This window comes from Vigna unguiculata, chromosome 5 (genome assembly GCF_037176805.1).
Source record: "Vigna unguiculata cultivar grain cowpea cultivar isolate G323 ecotype 2 chromosome 5, ASM3717680v1, whole genome shotgun sequence".
Taxonomy (NCBI): Eukaryota; Viridiplantae; Streptophyta; class Magnoliopsida; order Fabales; family Fabaceae; genus Vigna; species Vigna unguiculata.
In genome coordinates this window covers 1,505,386-1,522,547 of record NC_140796.1, presented here as the reverse complement: position 1 = coordinate 1,522,547, position 17,162 = coordinate 1,505,386, and the positions used below count along the sequence as shown (strand labels likewise).

Here is a 17,162-nt window from a genome sequence, read left to right as displayed (position 1 = left end):
GATTCTCAATAATTTCCACTCATTCCAAAATAGGTAAGGAGTGCAACATCTATGAACAAGCAAGCAACAAATTGAGTATTCCAAAAATAGTTAGAGTGAGCAATTTGAACAAGTTGAGATTCAATGAATCATATGTGATCTATTTCAGTAGAATTTCAGTAGAACTAGATTCACACACACACACACACATAGAAAAATGTCTTTACATTGAATTCATTTACTGCCACTACTCTTTCTCTGATCTAAACCAATAGAACCCTTTTTTCAATTTTCTTCTTAGTTTTATGTTCATCAGAGTGATGCAACAGCAGTAACCAAATCATTATGCAAGCATGTTGGCAGAAAGAGTCAAAGATGTGGATAAAAATTGCAACAAAGGGAAAGTACATGCAACTTTCTTCTGGAAAGAGGAGTAGCTAGTGAATTTGCAGCACCATATGGCAACATTGCTAACGACACATAAAACACACCATATTCCTTCTACGGAGGGAGGGGGTCCCCTGGCCTACCATTTGATGCAGATTTTATGAATCGTGAAATTTTATCATCACTGCTGCAAAAAATAACACGGTGTAATGTAAATGCTCGCCAAGTGTGCCAACTTGGTGTTCTACCAAACCCAACTAAGCCTCTTCTACATGGAAAAAAGAAAACTGTTTGATATGAATTTTTTCTTCTCTTTTCAAGAAGAATAAGACGTGCCATTATTCTCACCACCACTCTACACTGTTCAGTTCATAACAACATTGCTCAATGGACAATTAGCTTCCACACACATGGCAATACTAACTATAACAACTGATATAAAAGTTGTAATTGTAACACATAGGGAGAGAATAATTGAGAAGGGAATAGGAAATAGGAAACATAACATATCATTTAGAAGGGTCTAAAGTGTAACGTGTCTAGACAATTTGATGGGGCCCTGGATTCTTCCATGGTCTAGACTATTCTAACTTCCTGTCTGAAGGAGAAAAGAAAAGATACACTTGTTGGTCAATTGTTTGTCAATTGTGTGCTGCTGCACAGGCATCATCAACCAATGATTTTGTGTATCACTGCACTACTCAAACTCAGACTCAACTAATGAGATGCACGAGGCACAAAATGTTTCACAAACAAGTCGTGCAAACTGTTTGATATATGGTTAATGTGTGTGTGTGTGTGCATGTTGAAGTACAAATCAGAAAGGGTGTGGTGTGGCAGTTGATGCATGGCATCTTAACTCTTAACAATGGACAAAAGCATACTGATAAGTAAAATTTTCTACACCAAATCATGCAAGCCTTACTGTTAGTCGACCTTGCACATGATCAGATTAGCGTGTTTAGGACCCACTTGATTTAATGCTGAGATATAACAGCAAACAATGTTTGTAAGTATCTCTGTGTTTTTCTTGCTGTATCCTCTCTATAAGACATCACTGATTCTCACCAATATTTTATATGTTCTTTTTGAGATATCATTTAAGTACCATACACACTTCCTTCAATTACCTTATCTTCCCAAGTTAGGCAACCAACAATCAATCAAGATTTTTTCTTGAATACCAAAGATGAAGGTAAGATCCATCCATCATCAATCATGCCTTGCAGCACAAAGTATTCAATGTGCATACTCTTCTAAGTTGCTTCATCGTATATTTTTCTGCAGTTACTAGGCTGGATGCACAGGAAATTTCGCCAGAATAGCAGTGAACCATTCAAGGACTTGGTCATTGGTAAGCCACTTGTTCGTGTTCCTTCAAACATGCATTAACTATGTGATGATCATCAAGCAAAATATGCCATACTAGATAATAGATAACTTGATTTCTGATGAACTTGGAATTATGGAAGGTGGCTAGGGAGAATTCAAACAGTCACTTGCATGCACACATGACCACAAATATGTAGGGCCATGAAGACACAGCAGTAAAATGCCTAGGTCCAACCATTTAAAGGTTATGCATAAAATTGAAATATTGTAAAAATAAGTTATAATGACTGGCTAGATATGGATGTTAGAGCATAAAAGTTAGACTGGTTAAAACTTTAAGGTAATAACTAAATCTCTTCTATTACTTAGGTCATAAAGATATGTTCTGTCATTTGTGAAATACTAGCACAACATCAGAATTAGGCAGAGTGTGTAACTGAATGCTGTGATGGGATTCTACTTCATGTGTTGCCTTTCAATTACCATATTCTATAAAATTTGCTTGTTTCAGGGAATTCTTGCAATTGTCTTTCAGGGCAACCACCATTTGATGATGAACAAGCCTATCAGAAACCAAACCTCGGAATCAGACTTGCCAAACATGCTCAAAAAGGTCACAATCTTAGAAACTCTTTTGCTGGTTTAGAAGCTGCAAGAGTGGATGAAGACTATGAGGGGGAATTCTTCCCTGGCTTCCTGGCAATTGGAACTCTTGGTTCAGAACAAGTGTCTGACCCATCCACACCATCATTTCCCATTTCTGTTGAGAGCATCACAGAAAAAGAAGATGAAGTGACTGAGAATGATCTCAAGCTCATCAATGATGAGTTAGAGAAAGTGCTGGGGGCTGAAACCAAGGATGATGTGAGCCTTGATTCTTCAAGGAGGACCAGCCATGTCAGCACTGGGAGAAGTAGCCATGTCAGCACTGGGAGAAGCAGCCATGTCAGCATAATAACACTCAGTGGAAAGCCAATAGAAGGTGCAGAAGCAAATGGAAATGGTGCTGCAATTTGTCCACTCCAGGGATATCTCTTTGGAACAGCTATTGAACTGTCTGAAACAACTGCTGCAGCAAAGAAAGAACACAGGACTTCCCTTGGGGAGCTGTTTCAGAGAAGCAAATCAGCTGAGGAGAATTTCAGTGCAAAATGTGAAAAGGAGGAAAAAAGAACTGAGAAGGAACTGGACAAATCTGCCATGAACCTGATGAAAGAAAAGCTGAAAAAAAGAATGCTCCATGCTTATTCTAAAAATTCTACTTCCATAAATGGAGGGACTATTGATTCTGCTTCTGCAGAAACAAAGCTGAATAAGGTAAGCAACTAACAAGCCATAACTTGCCATTTTCTCTTGTTTATCTACGTAGAATATTGTGCATTACCATAATCAGCATTCTTCAGATCGAGTTTCATAGCTTTGCATTTTTATGTTCTTTTCATCTTCTTCTTTTTTGCCTTGAGTAACATTTTATTTATTTATGGTCATTTCTAGATTCTCCATATGTTCCGAAAGAAAGTTCACCCCGAAAGTTCTACAGCTGCACAAAAATCTGCTAAACACCACAGGAACATGAAGAAGAAGAAAATACTCAATGATGGAGGCTACAACAAAAATGATCTGGTGCATCCAGAGGAAGAAGATTCATCTGCCAACAGGGAGTACTGGATCAAAACAGATGCAGATTGTAAGCATGCAACAACTTTTCATAACCCTTATATCTATGCATTCCATTTTAATTATAGAATTTCATAATTCACTTGATGAAAGTACCATGTGACTGTAACATTTTCAGTTTCAGTTCTGTGTGTTGCTTCTTCTTCTTCCCTGACTCATTTTTTCTTACTGTGCATTGCAGACTTAGTTCTAGAGCTGTGAGGGAGCGTGAAGAAAATGTTGTGTGTTCATAAGATGTCTTTTTCTATTAGTGTTAACTAATGTTGTGTTTGTACTGTGAAAACTTATATGTAAGAAACGAATAATTGAGGTAGTTTCAGTGTCTACCTCACAGTGGTCAGTGTGAAATGTAAGATTTGTCTAGTAATAATCATGAAAGATGAAAAAAAAAGAAAAATATAGCTATTTGATTGAGTTGACACATAAATTATGAATAAATCATGATGGCAGAATCCACCGTCAAATCATGAGGGTATGCAAGTTGAGCTGCGGAAATTCGATGAATCCGTGTAGATGATCATGCGGTGGTGGAGTTAGGTGTATTGTATCCACATTTGAATAATATTATTGGAAAAGTAACACGAACTCATCAAAACACCATATGCTTAGATTTTGTGAATGTTGCTATTTTCATAAATATCAAACATCAAATCAAATCATGATGGATAATAAAGGTGTTGGCAAAAGTTAAAATTCAATCGGGAATTCTTTTCTCGATCGAGAAAGATTAGGGAAAGGGTAAAAGTGTTTTAAGATAGTTAGATTTTTTTAGAGTAAGTATCCTTCTTCAACTCCATTGAATTTAACTCATTAGACCGACGTAGAATTGATTTTTTAAAGGGTTAATTAGGTTTTTAGTCTATGAATTTTGACTCAAAATTGGAATTCGCCTCTGTCCGAAACTTCAATATATTTTGGTCCCTAAATTTTAAAAATGAATGAATATAATCCTTTTAATTCAATTACGTTAACTTTTTTTGAGGTGTCGAACATATTTCTCATTAGATATTGAATCAATAATGTGTTAAACAGTGTAAAAAACTTCAATACTAATATGAGAAGCTTTCGACACGTCAAAAAAAGTTAACATATAATTGGATTAAAAGGACTATATTCATTCATTTTTAAAGTTTAGGGATCAAAATGTATCGAAGTTTCAGACACGGACGAATTCCAATTTTGGATCAAAGTTCCAGGACTAAAAACATACTTAATCCTTTTCTAAATTATAATCAGTTAAAATGTAAATAATTTATGTTGAATTGTTATTTTAACATTAGAAAGTTAATTCAACTAGAATTGATTCTTAGAAGAAATGCAGGTCGTTTAAAGAGAATAAAGAAATTCAGTATCAAAAAGTTATATGAGTTAAATCTAAGGATGTTTTATGTTCCTTTGTTAGAATTTGAGCAAATTCATTATCCAACTTTCTAAAAAATATAGAGTTGGATTTATGTATTTTTAACGTTATACTCCATCAAACCTAATTTACTTTTGAATAGATTAGATTAGTGTAGTATTAACTGAATTAAAATTTTAAAAAACTTGTTTATTTTATTTTAAACAATAATTTTAATGTTTCATATAAAGTCAATAAGTTAAATTATAATCAAATTAATTTAAGACATGAAAAATGAATAATATGATTTATTTATAACACAAATATAAAAATGAATTTGATATTAAGTATGGGTCATCCATATTAAATTTAGGGTTAAATATGTTTTAGTCCAGGAACTTTATCTAAAATTGGAATTCGTCCTGTATGAAATTTCGATACATTTTGGTCCCTAAACTTTAAAAATGAATGAATATAGTCCTTTTAACTCAATTATGTTAATTCTTTTGACGTGTCGAACGCTTCTCATATTAGTATTGGAGTTTTTTACACTGTTTGACACAATCTTGATTTATCTAATGAGAAATATGTTCGACACCTCAAAAAAAGTTAACTTAATTGAATTAAAAAGATTATATTCATTTATTTTTAAAGTTTAGGGACCAAAATATATTAAAGTTTCGGACAGGAACGAATTCCAATTTTGAGTCAAAGTTCATGAACTAAATACATATTTAACCCTTAAATTTATCATCCAACCCATATCCTTATCGGAATGAATTAGGTTGAGTTTGAGTTAATTGTATATAAAATTTAAGTCAATCTAATTGAATTGGATTGTGTTATTAAGTAACTTCATCTAAGAACACCTTAGCCAAATAAAGGTAAAATCACTTTCAACTTAAAATATTAAAATAATATATTAAATAAAATCATATTTTTATATTAGGGATCATTTGTGTAATATGTCATGTTAGAGAAATAAAATCCATGTAATACTAAATTTACTTTTTTTTTTTATTTAGCTAAGTGAAATAAATTTAGCTAAAAAAAGGTCCCATCATAATGTCTAAACCATGAGACAATTTGATTTATGATAGCCACGTGGATGCATATCTATAGCAATAGAATATGAAACCTAGAGAATAGATGGAGTTGAAAGGTATTAACATTGAATTTGGATAAATCTACATCCATCTTTCACATCTAATTCAACTCTTTTTTCAATCATAATTTTTTTTTTCTAAAGATAAAGACTCTATCATGTCCTAATTCTTTTGATGTGATTCTCACATATGACTTTTAAGTGAAGTCAATCACAAAAAAAGAAAAAAAAAAACTCAACTTTGAAATTTAATCACCCTTATATTATTTGCCAAATTATTCACCTAATCTTTGATTATTTTTTTAACCTCAGTATTTGCCCTTCAATAATGACGGGTAAACAAAGCAAGATGGAAAAAGTTGATGGCTGTAAAGTATTATTGGTGATTGTAATTAATTTGAGTTTAAATATGTTTATGGTGATTTTAATGTACGATGCATCTCTTTTATACTTTAGTTTTTACAAAAAATATTTGTTTCTATAAAATATATTTTACGTTTTTAGTCTTTAATGACATTTTTTGTTTAGTTTTTATAAAATTACATTTTTTTTATTAACCTCCCTCTCTTTGTAGAATATTTATTTTAGTTTTTATTATTTAAAAATAGCAACGTAATGTGTTGAAACGGATAGTTGCTGCCTGATCAATGAATAGTAAAACAAAGAAAAATCATGAATATATATATATATATATATATATATATATATATGACCATAAAAAATAAAATGTTCAATTTTAGAAAAATGATTTTTGATTACTAAATTTTGACAACTTTCTCTTACAATTTTAGGTGTCATTTTTTAAGTGATTTTCCATTTTTTCATTTTCACATTCTTAATGATCCAAAAACACTTAAAAGATGGCACCTCATGTTGTAAGAAAGTTATCAAATTTTAGTAGTCAAAATATCATTTTCCTAAATTTTAATAGCACATTATGAATATACATAGGTAGTGGAATACGAAAAAATATTAATAATATAAATAATTTTACGAATATTATCATTATGTATAATAAATTTCTTAACTTCTACATTAATTAATTATCTAAAACTTACACCATTAATAGTTTTTCAATTTATTAATAGTCTTAAATTATTTTATATTATCAGTACACGATCATTAAATTTCAACAGGTAAAAACATTTATTTAACATTTTTTTTATATTTATCATCTTTTAATGTCATGTTATATTATACTTCTCAGTTATATTACACTTCTCACAATACAAAATTCTTTAATTTTAATAGGATTTGTTAATCTAAGTTATAATAATTTTGGGTAAGAAACATAAGTATTGGAGTTTTATAAACTCCTAATAAGTATGGATGATTTGTTTTAAAATTAAAGTAAAATTTGATAATTTTTTATTTTATTTTTCACCTTTTTCTTTATTGTCATTTTTCATATATTTGTTTTATCTTTCGATATATGATCTCTTCGAATCTTGTTTCATTTCTCAATCATGGTAAAATAAAATGATTTAGAAATTTCAAAGTTTTATTTTTCTTTGTTCTTATTAGGGCTTCCAATTCACATTATTTTTTCTTTGTTCTTTTTTGTTTCTTAAATTGCTTTTCACTTTCTCTTTTTTCTTTTTTTTTTCTTAATTGTTAGTGCGTTGTTTGTTGTTTGAATATGTTTCTTAGATAGGAGCATTCAATATTGTAATTTCGGTTGACTACTTAGGTTTTCAGAATGAAACTTTTAAGTAAAAGCACGTGACATATTAAGAGTTAAAAGAATTTCTACATTATCATATCATTTGAGAACATAATATTCAAGAAAATACATACACTACTCACAACCATTACTTTAATAGACAAATCATACACTAAAATATGAAATCCAATAAAATAGATACTATAGTTTAAAAAAAGTTATAATCAGAACAAAAAGTTGTATAGAAAAAAAATGAATTTGTCTTATACTAATTTGTTTACCCAAAAAATAAGAATTACCTTTCAAAATAAAATTAAAAATGTGGAAACATGAAATAAAGTTTTAGTGAAATTTAGAATTAGTCTCTTTTCAAAATTTTTGATCAATTTAGTAATTCATCTTTAAAAATGTGTGAATTTAGTCATTTTAACTCAATTTTGTTAAGTTTATCTGACGTTTCAAGTGTATTTCATGACAGTATTTGAATTGTTTACGCCATTTGACATATTTTTGCTTCAATGTTAACTCAAATATTATAATAAAATGTATTTAAAATTTCAAATAAACTTAACAAAATTTTGTAAAAATTAATGACTAAATTCACACATTTATAAAGATTAAAAACTAAATTGGTATAAAGTTTCGAAAATAAACTAATTTCAAAATTCACGAGAACTTGAGGAATAAAAAATATTTTTAACCTAAATATATATACATGTATAAAAATTATTTTTTTTTATGGAAAGTGTTGCAAGTATAAAAGTCATACAAAAGCAAAAAAAATCTTTACATAGAACATTGATATTTAATTACAGAAACAGTATTCAAATTTTGGTGTTCTATATTAGCTATTTAATCTCTGGCTATTAATAAGAGTAAGAATCGAATTTTGGGATAAATTTTGGGATAAAAATGAATACGAGATTCGATTGAAGACCATTAGTGAAACTCAAGATAGAAGTATAGGATAAAAGTCTTTAATCTTCATTCTCGATTTTAGAAAAAACAAACATTCATTAAAATTTCGCAAGTAAACACAATTTGTCGTAATATTCAAATTTTAAAGTAATGAAAATTAAAATTAGTTGGTGGTTATTTTTTTATTTATAAAAAGTAAATATGAAAAGACAAAATTTAGTTTGAATGTAATTGTAAAATTGTGGCAGGGGAAGGTGGAAGGTGACGAAAATGAGTTGTCAGAATCTTATAAGAATATTCCATAAATAATAAATAATAATAAATACTTAACTTTTGCGTTGTATTTGGACCACCAATGTTCATGCAGCATTGTGCATATAAAAGGTATATTTTTTAATCATTAATTATTTATCCCTTCAACAACCACGCATTCCCAAATATGAAGAGACCATTATTGTATTTTATCTTTTTTACTTTTAAGTCAAATTTTATTTCGATCATTATTTTGATATTTTTAAATAGAGTAATTTATTTTAAAAAATATCTTAAAATCTCAAAAATAATATTTGAATTTGTTTCATTACTAAAAAAATTTATATTTTCTGTCAATATTATTTTAAAATTCTTTTATAAAAATTATTTATAAATTTTATTGTTAATAAAATTTGTAAGAAATTATTATCAATTTTGTTGCAAAATATTTTATATAAAACACTTTTCACAACAAGTTTTGTAGAAAATACTTATAAATTTTATAATTTTGTAAGAAATGTTTACCTACGAAAGAATTACCTAACAATTAAAATTCTTTAAAAAGAAAAAGTCTTTTCTTACAAATTCTTTTAACAAATTTGCAAGAAAAATATCATGTAATATAAGAATTTTTAGTAGTGTTTGATATGATTAATTTTAATTTTTAACTTTAAACGTTTTAAATGAATAAGAGAATAATTGTTTTTCTTTAAATAATTTCATATTAAAACACAATTTGATTTTAAATTTAAAAATGTCATATATCTGTCAACAGATTTCAACTAATTTTTCCTTTAAAACATTATAAGTATATGGTAATAGTTATCTTTTAAATTAACAAATAAGTAAAATTAAATAAATATATTCATTGCGTTTCTAATTAATGAGATACTCCTCAAAATAAAATATTCAAAAGTCTGTGTTACAAATATAATATTAGTGAGCTAAGATTATTTGTTAAAGTATAGAATAAAAATAACTATATACGAAAAAGTGTTATTAACATTTTGAGAAGATTAATACTTTTATGCACCTTCCCCACACTTTTCTTATCGATTCAAATTTATTAAAAATTTCAAAATCTGATAGGTTTAGTATTCTATTTAATATTTTTTTTTCTTTTATAGTTTTATGATAGACTAAATAATTCGTTTATTTACCAATGATCTAATTTATTCACAGGTAAATCAATCTTATTAGAAAAATTTTGATTAAAACCTATACATTTAATATGGATCAGTAATGATTCATTGTACTCTTTTTTTTTTCTCAAGATTGTTTTCAATGTTTAATTGGAAAACATTAATTTAACGAATTTTTTTATAGTTAAATATATTTTTTTTTACTTTTACAAATAAATTCTCAAAAAATGTTTCGAAAATCTAATTAAATTATAAAATATATAACTTTTTAACTCTACCTGTAGAAAACAGTGTGATTTTTTCTTATAAGAAAACATAACCACTTTCAAATGCATTTGTGATTTATTTATTTTTATTCCATTCATTTATTGTAAAACATTTCAACAAACAATTTATTTGATTATTATTAGTAGTGTAAAATATTCTTATTAATTGATAATAATCATTAAATTACGAGTAAAATTATTAAATATAACTATCCTCAAACCATTTACTTTATATCTCTTGAATAAAACTTAAAATTTTAAGATTATTAATTGAAACTTATTTACTATGATCTTCATTATATAAAACTTAAATTTCAGAGATTATTAATTGAAAATTTACTTAAACTATTATCGAAAATTTACTTGCCAGAAAAGAGAGAAGAGTACATCAACCTCATTTCCTCCTTCAATTCTCATGTAAAATCATGAGATACACATATATTCTTACGTGTAAAGAAGTGGTTATATATTTTTATTTGCAAACCAAGTGAACTTCTATATTTAAATTTTTACATGTATTAGTATACTATAATATACTTTTAAAAAAATTATCTATTTATCTATTTCTATATAAGATCGTGATAATTAATTTTTATTTATAATTTTATTATGGCTAATCAATTCAACCCAAAGGGTATTAAAATAATTAATACATAACGTATATGAAAGAATTTAATATGTTAATACTCTTCTTGTAATTGTAAATTCACTCTCGAGAATGGCTTGGAATAAATTTTCTATTAATTAAGAGTAATATAACTTAAAAAAAAACAGTATTAAATACTAATCGAATATATATTTATATGGTGTTAAAGGTTATAATAATGTTAACGTTCACATGGATCCACGTGTCTAATTCTCCCGCTCCGTCCATCTATCCGTTAACCCTAGTCTCTCTCTTACATTCTCTCTCTTCTGCAATTCTTCCCGTTGAACACAGACACAAGAAAACCCAAATTCTTTGTTTTCGAATAATCAGAAAAAAAATAAAAAAAGAGACAAAATCTGTATCCACACACATTCATCTATCACAATGGGGAAGCTCTTGTGTGATTCAACCACCGTCGCCGAACCATTCCAAGGTTCGCCGCCGGCAGCGCTTCCATGGCGGGATCCCAAATCGGAATCAATTGCGGCCGTAGATCTCGTCGTTCCGGCTAGCGTTGGTGGTGCGACCTTCGCCGGTGGTTGGGAAGATGTCGTCGGTCTGGAAGAGCAGCAGCGGCGCCACCTCCAGAAGCTCCACGCCAAAGGCGTGCTCTGGAAGCCACCAGAGGAGGTAGAGGACTCGTCATCGTCTCCGCCGTTGTCCTCCCATCTTAGATCCGTCGTTTTCCGGCTCTCACACGGCGGCGAGGTGTCGGCCGACGGGAACTGCCTGTTCACGGCGTCTCGAAAGGCGATGGGAGTCGAGGAGGTGAACGCGCGCGAGCTGCGGCGGCGGACGGTGACGCGGTTCTCGGAGGATCTTCGATCTGTGAGTTTTGTGGAAAGAGAAGCAATCGATGACGCGATTCGGCACATGTACTCGCCAGATCTGAAGAATGGTTGGGGGATTCATGTCGTTCAGGAGGTGAAGTTGTTGGCAAAGAAGGAGGATCGATTTGCTCTTGATTCGGCCATCGACGAGCTCGTTCACCTCGGCATGCAAAGGTATTGAATCGCTTGAAGTTTCATTGTTTGGTTTTGCTATTTGCTTGTTTCTTTCCTCTTGACTTGCCGGAAGTTTCATTCATTGATTTCATATAAACATGATTTTTATTTGTTTAAATTGAAATGAAGAAATGCAAGAATGAGTTGTTCACTGTTTTTATTGTTTAACTTAATGATATTCTGGACTAATCCATTCGTTTTCTCTTTTTCTCTTTTTTAGGGTTTGAGAAATGTTGAGGTAAAATGCGTATAATAGTTAAATTAGAAGATTCACAGCTACAATTATATAGAAGACGAAAGAAATTAAGAATGAAAGTTGTTTTGTTTGAGCCGCATTTCTTTTTCACCCTAAATGAGATGTTCGTAAGAGATATGTGTTTTTGTAATGTATTTTGATATGACAAGTGTTGAAATGGGGCTTGGAAGTTTCATCACACTTCTGTTTGTTGCGTATGGTTTTGGTTGGTTTGTTTACTGTGTGTTCTTTTTCTGAATGAAGAGAAATGGCGGCGGAGTCTATTTACAAAGAGAGATGTATTCCTGTGAATGATGGTCCCAGTTGGGCCAAATACATGTTGATCTCTGGTTCTCCTGATGATGAGTATGATATCATCACTTTGCAATATACCGAGGAGGGTTTATTATCTGTAGACGAAAATAGAGAGGGTCGTGCTGCAGCTTTCGGTGACGATATTGCAATTGAATGTCTTGCTACAGAGTTCAAGCGAGAGATATATGTGGTAAGTAACAATTCCAGGAGCTTTCAGCATAGCTTAAAGTTGTTTTTGGTGTATGTTTGTATTTTTTTTCAGGATTTTTCACCAGTTGGTCTGTTATCTCTGTGTTGGGTTTATATATTTCAAATATATGGATATAGTTATTAAGAGAGTGTGATTATATATATACATACATTTAACACCAATTTTTTTCCAAAACTTTAAGACAATGTTATCATGAATTTTTATTCTTATATAATGTTTAATTTTATCTATTCTATCCAATCCAATATGGGATTTTGACTCATTCTTAGACTATTACCAACATCTCATAACAATCCTATCTTCCGTGGAATATGTTATTATTGTTAAAACACTATTATTGTTTGACAACTATTTTTACACTCCTACATGTTTTTACTTTGCGGTGTTTAGTAGATAAAAACTTAATTTCTGTGTTGCTGCATGACAGTTCTAATCGAGTAAAAGTAAATTGGATTTCCATAAACTTCGTTTTTGAGAGGTTCTCATAAATGTTTTAGATATGGGATTTTCTTCAATTGAATTCTAGGAACTAATTGGCAGATTGATTGGACCTCGAGAGCCACTCTAGGTAGTTAGAGTTTTGGACTGCAATTGCAGATATATCCTGGAATTTGATAACTCTCCTTGTAGGATCGATTATTATGCGTTCACCTTTTCTTATGAATCTATTACGAATGGGAGTTCTTTTTTATATGGGTGTTGATTGCGATCGCTACTGATATATTTTTCGTGTGATATTATGAATGTAAAGTTCATCTTTTTTCGCTGTTTAGTTTTTATACATGTGTGAGCAATTGTCAGTCACCATGCTTCCATCTGAATATGTTCACTATTTTCAGGTGCAAGCCCATGGTTCAGATGCCATGGTCGATGAAGAAAATTGTGTTTTCTTCCTTCCACATCGTCCAAGGAGCCGAATTACCGAACCTCCATTCTTCCTTTTCATGAAAGGAACAGGTACCGTAGAAAAAAATTATTTTGATAGATATGACCATTTTTGTTCAAGCTTTCAGCAGTAATGTTTTCTCTATTTTCCGTTTGTTTTCATTATGGGCTAAGGTTGTTCAACCAGCAGATGGAGACAATTTTTTATTATCTTTCCCTTTATTGTAATCTTGTAATGAAATTTCTGAGTAAATTTCGACATACAGGCTGGTGCGGTGCTGGAGCTGACCACTACGAGCCCCTGATTGCTCATCCTTCCACCTTTGTTTCCCAAGAGAAGGTTGCTCTGGTACTGTGAGGTTTTCCCGACCTGCAATTTTGTGGAATAGAGATCGAGTAGAATTAGAATTTCTTCACCCTATTTATGGGCCAGTATCAAAGTGTTTGGCCTGGGTTGTGGTGGTTCTCATGTCTTGTCCCAAAAGAGAACCTCATTGGGTAGCATTTATTTTGTTACTGACATTTAGAATCAATCATCTTTGACTCTTGACATTGGACAAGCAGGTATGCCATTGCCTGCGGTTTGAGCAACCCTAGAGTATTTGTATTAGTTTCACCGGCTTCTGTTTTGTTGTTCCTGTTGTTGAGTTAATTAGAGGGTCATACCGTCTATAGGTAGTAGTGTGTTGTTCAATTGGAAGAGTTGAGTTGTATCTCTGTGGATTTCATCACAGTAATGAAGTGGCTTCTTCTTTTCTGGGCTTCTGCATGTGTCATTTTTACTTTGCGATTCACTAGGCTTTCCTAAATGAATAAATGCGAGAAGCTGGTCTTAAATGTGTTTGTGTTTTTTTCTTAAATATATGATTAATGCAATTTTAGTAAGCTTTTATTGGAATTGGCTATTTCAGGAAAAGGGGGCTCAGTAATGCATCTGAACCAACATTTACGCAGCATGAATTAGACCGGGAAAGCACCTACCGGTACACATTACGTGATTTTAAATTTAGAAAATAAATTAAAAGAATAAATATTAAAAAAAGTTGTCGATTTTCATGCCCTTTGGAGTTAGTAAGTCTTTCTATATAAATACGGTTTTTCGATGGAGGAAGTTCATTGAGAAGAGAAGATATAATACTGATAAGACTTGAGTCTAATCACATAAGAGATTAATATAATTTTCAATACAATTTTAAGGTAATAGATTTATGGGTCATCATTTATAATGTTTTATTTTTTTATTTTTATCCAATGTGGGATTTAGGTTCACATTTGGATTCTTAACAATCTCTCGGTCAAGGGTTACCCCTTGTTAGGTTTTTTGAGGCAGAAGTTATTTGGGAGATACAATATCAATGAGACCTGAGTCTAATCATATAAGATATTGATATCACTTTCAACTAAAAACCTTAAGAGACAATAAATTTATGGGTCATCATTCTTATATAGTGCTACTTTCTCATCTCTTTCTAATGTGGGACTTAGACTCACACTTAAATTCTTAACAAACATAAATCCAACATGTCAAATTTGGATTTTAGATTAACGCAACAAATAAACGATAAGCATAAATATTTCTATTTTTCCAACAATGAAGCAATATCGAGAATAAGATATAGTCGATCAAATATTTCTATTTTTTCTAACAAAATCACTCACTCGTTTTTCTTATCCCAAATCGAGTATATATAATTAAATTGTAAGTTAATTTGTAAGTTTGAGTTATACATAAAGCTATTTTTTGACAATTTTTTTTCTGGCCACGCACCGTAAAGTCACTTATTATTTGTTGTGTCCATACATGATGTGGGTTTGCATTTATACAAAGACTTGGACAGTTTCTTCCTGTACCCCATAATTTTTTTCCATTTTACTCTTTTCGGATTGTAGAATGCTGAAGTCAATTTTTCCCTTCAAAAAGACTTTTTGGGTTTCACAGTCCAGAAAGCTAAAAGACTTTCATATTGTACATAGGGAAACCAAATGATATCTAGATTGTGTCGGAAATCTTTTAAAAAAAAAACTTTAAATTACCCAACTTCGAAATCATATTTACTTTAGACGTAGAAAAAACGACTTTAGAATTGGAAAATTTGAAAGTCAAAAATAACTTGCCAGATTGTGCAATCCATCAAAGACAAAAATGAGAAAAAAAACATTTTATAGGGGTGCATGAAGAATGTTAAGGAGGAGCAGGAAGAACTGCCCAATACTTGCTCTTGGGGAACATGATGTCATTTTAATCAAGAGGAAAGATTTAATATATACTAAACAATAAAAAAATCTAGGAAAGAGGGGTGAAAGAGCAAAGCAAACTGAATATTATTTGCTCTCCTTAATTATCTTTTTGATTCTCATAGCACAGTGGTTTAGTAAAATTGGTCTGTAGTTTATTATTTTAAAATATACAGTTATCAGTCTTAAACCTGAGACTTGACTTCTTATCGACACGAGTATGGAGAACAGAACATACAATAAAACCATTATATCACTCAAAATGTGTTCAGAAGATTTATATATAACTTATTTGTGTTTATTTTATAAGTTACAGTATCCTTTTTATTCATTGAAATTAAATGCAAATACATAGAATTTTATAACTGATCGGGCTAGTAAACAATTTGATTAAATCCTTTATGATTTATTTTAGGTTAATTATAATTTAGTTATTATATTTAGACTTTTAATTTATTTTGGTCCATAATTTTTGATTCAATTGGCTATTTATTTTTGTAAAAAAACTTAATGTAAGTCCTTGTTTAGATTGACAACTTTGTTTGGAATTGTCAAATGTTAAAATATATGTACATACATTTTAAAATTTGGATTATTTGTTATTTTAAAATTCTTTGGACACTTTTCAACTAAAATATAAACTAAATTTAGACACAACAATTGCTGTTAACATCAATTTAATGGAATGAAAAACATTAAATTTTTTTACAAAAATAAGAGTTTAATTAAATCCTTTTAAAGAATAGGTACTTAATTAGTCAAAAGAAAATATAAGATAAAAAATATATAAAGATTGAATTATTAATTAAGCGAACATTATCTATTCATCAATGCCTATCTATTCAGGGTTAAACATGTACCTTTATGCATATTACATACTTTTTTCTTATAGTTCTTTAATTAACCACTAAAACTCAATCTTTTCGATTACTCTTTTCATCTTAACAAAATTTGTCTAACATTTTCAAAGTTAATTACTTCAAAGGGTCTTTCAAAAATTTTGGATAATATTTTAACTTCAAGTCTATTGACATGGGTCAATTAGAGATTTATTCTTACAGACATATATGAGCACTGAAGAAAGAAAAATTTATACGAGGAACGAATAATGAATATTCAAACTATTAAACTGTTATTGACTTCAAATTTTAAATAATGATGAACTATTAAGTGAATCAAAATAAGTCTAAATTGAGAACTAGAAATAATATAATATTATTAGATGTATCATAATTATATAAAACTTGTACTACAACTTAAAAGAAAAAATATATACATCCAATAATAAAAGATACCTTAGTTTTTTATTACAAAAAAATATTGTTAAATCAATACATTGTCGACACAAGTGAGCCACTTTTGACAGAAACAGTACGAAGGCTACACGAGTTTGAAACACAGAAAGATTGAAAATAGTTTTTTTTTTCATTTTATATTTCAGAGTCAAATACTTGGAAATAATTAAATTGATGGCAATTTGGTTTGGTGCAGTGCGGTGGGACATATTAATGCAAAGGCAAAACACAATTTGCAAACATAATTGAAAAAAAAGGGTAACCTAATAAATC

The 17,162-nt window shown here is 30.0% G+C and overlaps 2 protein-coding genes across 3 annotated transcripts; both read left to right on the top strand.

Annotated features, from left to right (window-relative positions):
* Window positions 1-1,307: 1,307 nt before the first annotated feature.
* Window positions 1,308-3,979, top strand: LOC114184255 (protein LAZY 1-like). Of its 2 annotated transcripts, none has more exons than XM_028071542.2 (5): window positions 1,308-1,561; window positions 1,654-1,720; window positions 2,234-3,015; window positions 3,193-3,385; window positions 3,557-3,979. In XM_028071542.2, exons 1-5 carry the CDS (start codon window positions 1,556-1,558, stop codon window positions 3,574-3,576), a joined length of 1,068 nt encoding a protein of 355 aa, XP_027927343.1. In that variant the 5' UTR covers window positions 1,308-1,555; the 3' UTR covers window positions 3,577-3,979. The 2 variants fall into 2 exon arrangements, with proteins under 2 accessions (XP_027927343.1, XP_027927342.1); XM_028071541.2 differs by having other exon boundaries at window positions 2,210-3,015.
* A 6,962-nt stretch (window positions 3,980-10,941) lies between these two features.
* LOC114185909 (Gap junction beta-4 protein) lies at window positions 10,942-14,122 on the top strand. Its single transcript, XM_028073860.2, has 4 exons — window positions 10,942-11,713; window positions 12,213-12,453; window positions 13,314-13,431; window positions 13,626-14,122. The coding sequence occupies exons 1-4, from the start codon at window positions 11,094-11,096 to the stop codon at window positions 13,715-13,717; spliced, it is 1,071 nt and encodes a 356-aa protein (XP_027929661.1). The 5' UTR covers window positions 10,942-11,093; the 3' UTR covers window positions 13,718-14,122.
* The last annotated feature ends 3,040 nt before the right edge of the window (window positions 14,123-17,162 follow it).

Coding starts and splice junctions, on each gene's coding strand:
- LOC114184255 (XM_028071541.2), top strand. Junction 3,016..3,192: donor CAGAAACAAAGCTGAATAAG/GTAAGCAACTAA, acceptor GGTCATTTCTAG/ATTCTCCATATGTTCCGAAA. Junction 3,386..3,556: donor GATCAAAACAGATGCAGATT/GTAAGCATGCAA, acceptor TGTGCATTGCAG/ACTTAGTTCTAGAGCTGTGA.
- LOC114185909 (XM_028073860.2), top strand. CDS start 11,094: ATGGGGAAGCTCTTGTGTGATTCAACCACCGTCGCCGAACCATTCCAA. Junction 11,714..12,212: donor GTTCACCTCGGCATGCAAAG/GTATTGAATCGC, acceptor TTCTGAATGAAG/AGAAATGGCGGCGGAGTCTA. Junction 12,454..13,313: donor TCAAGCGAGAGATATATGTG/GTAAGTAACAAT, acceptor CACTATTTTCAG/GTGCAAGCCCATGGTTCAGA.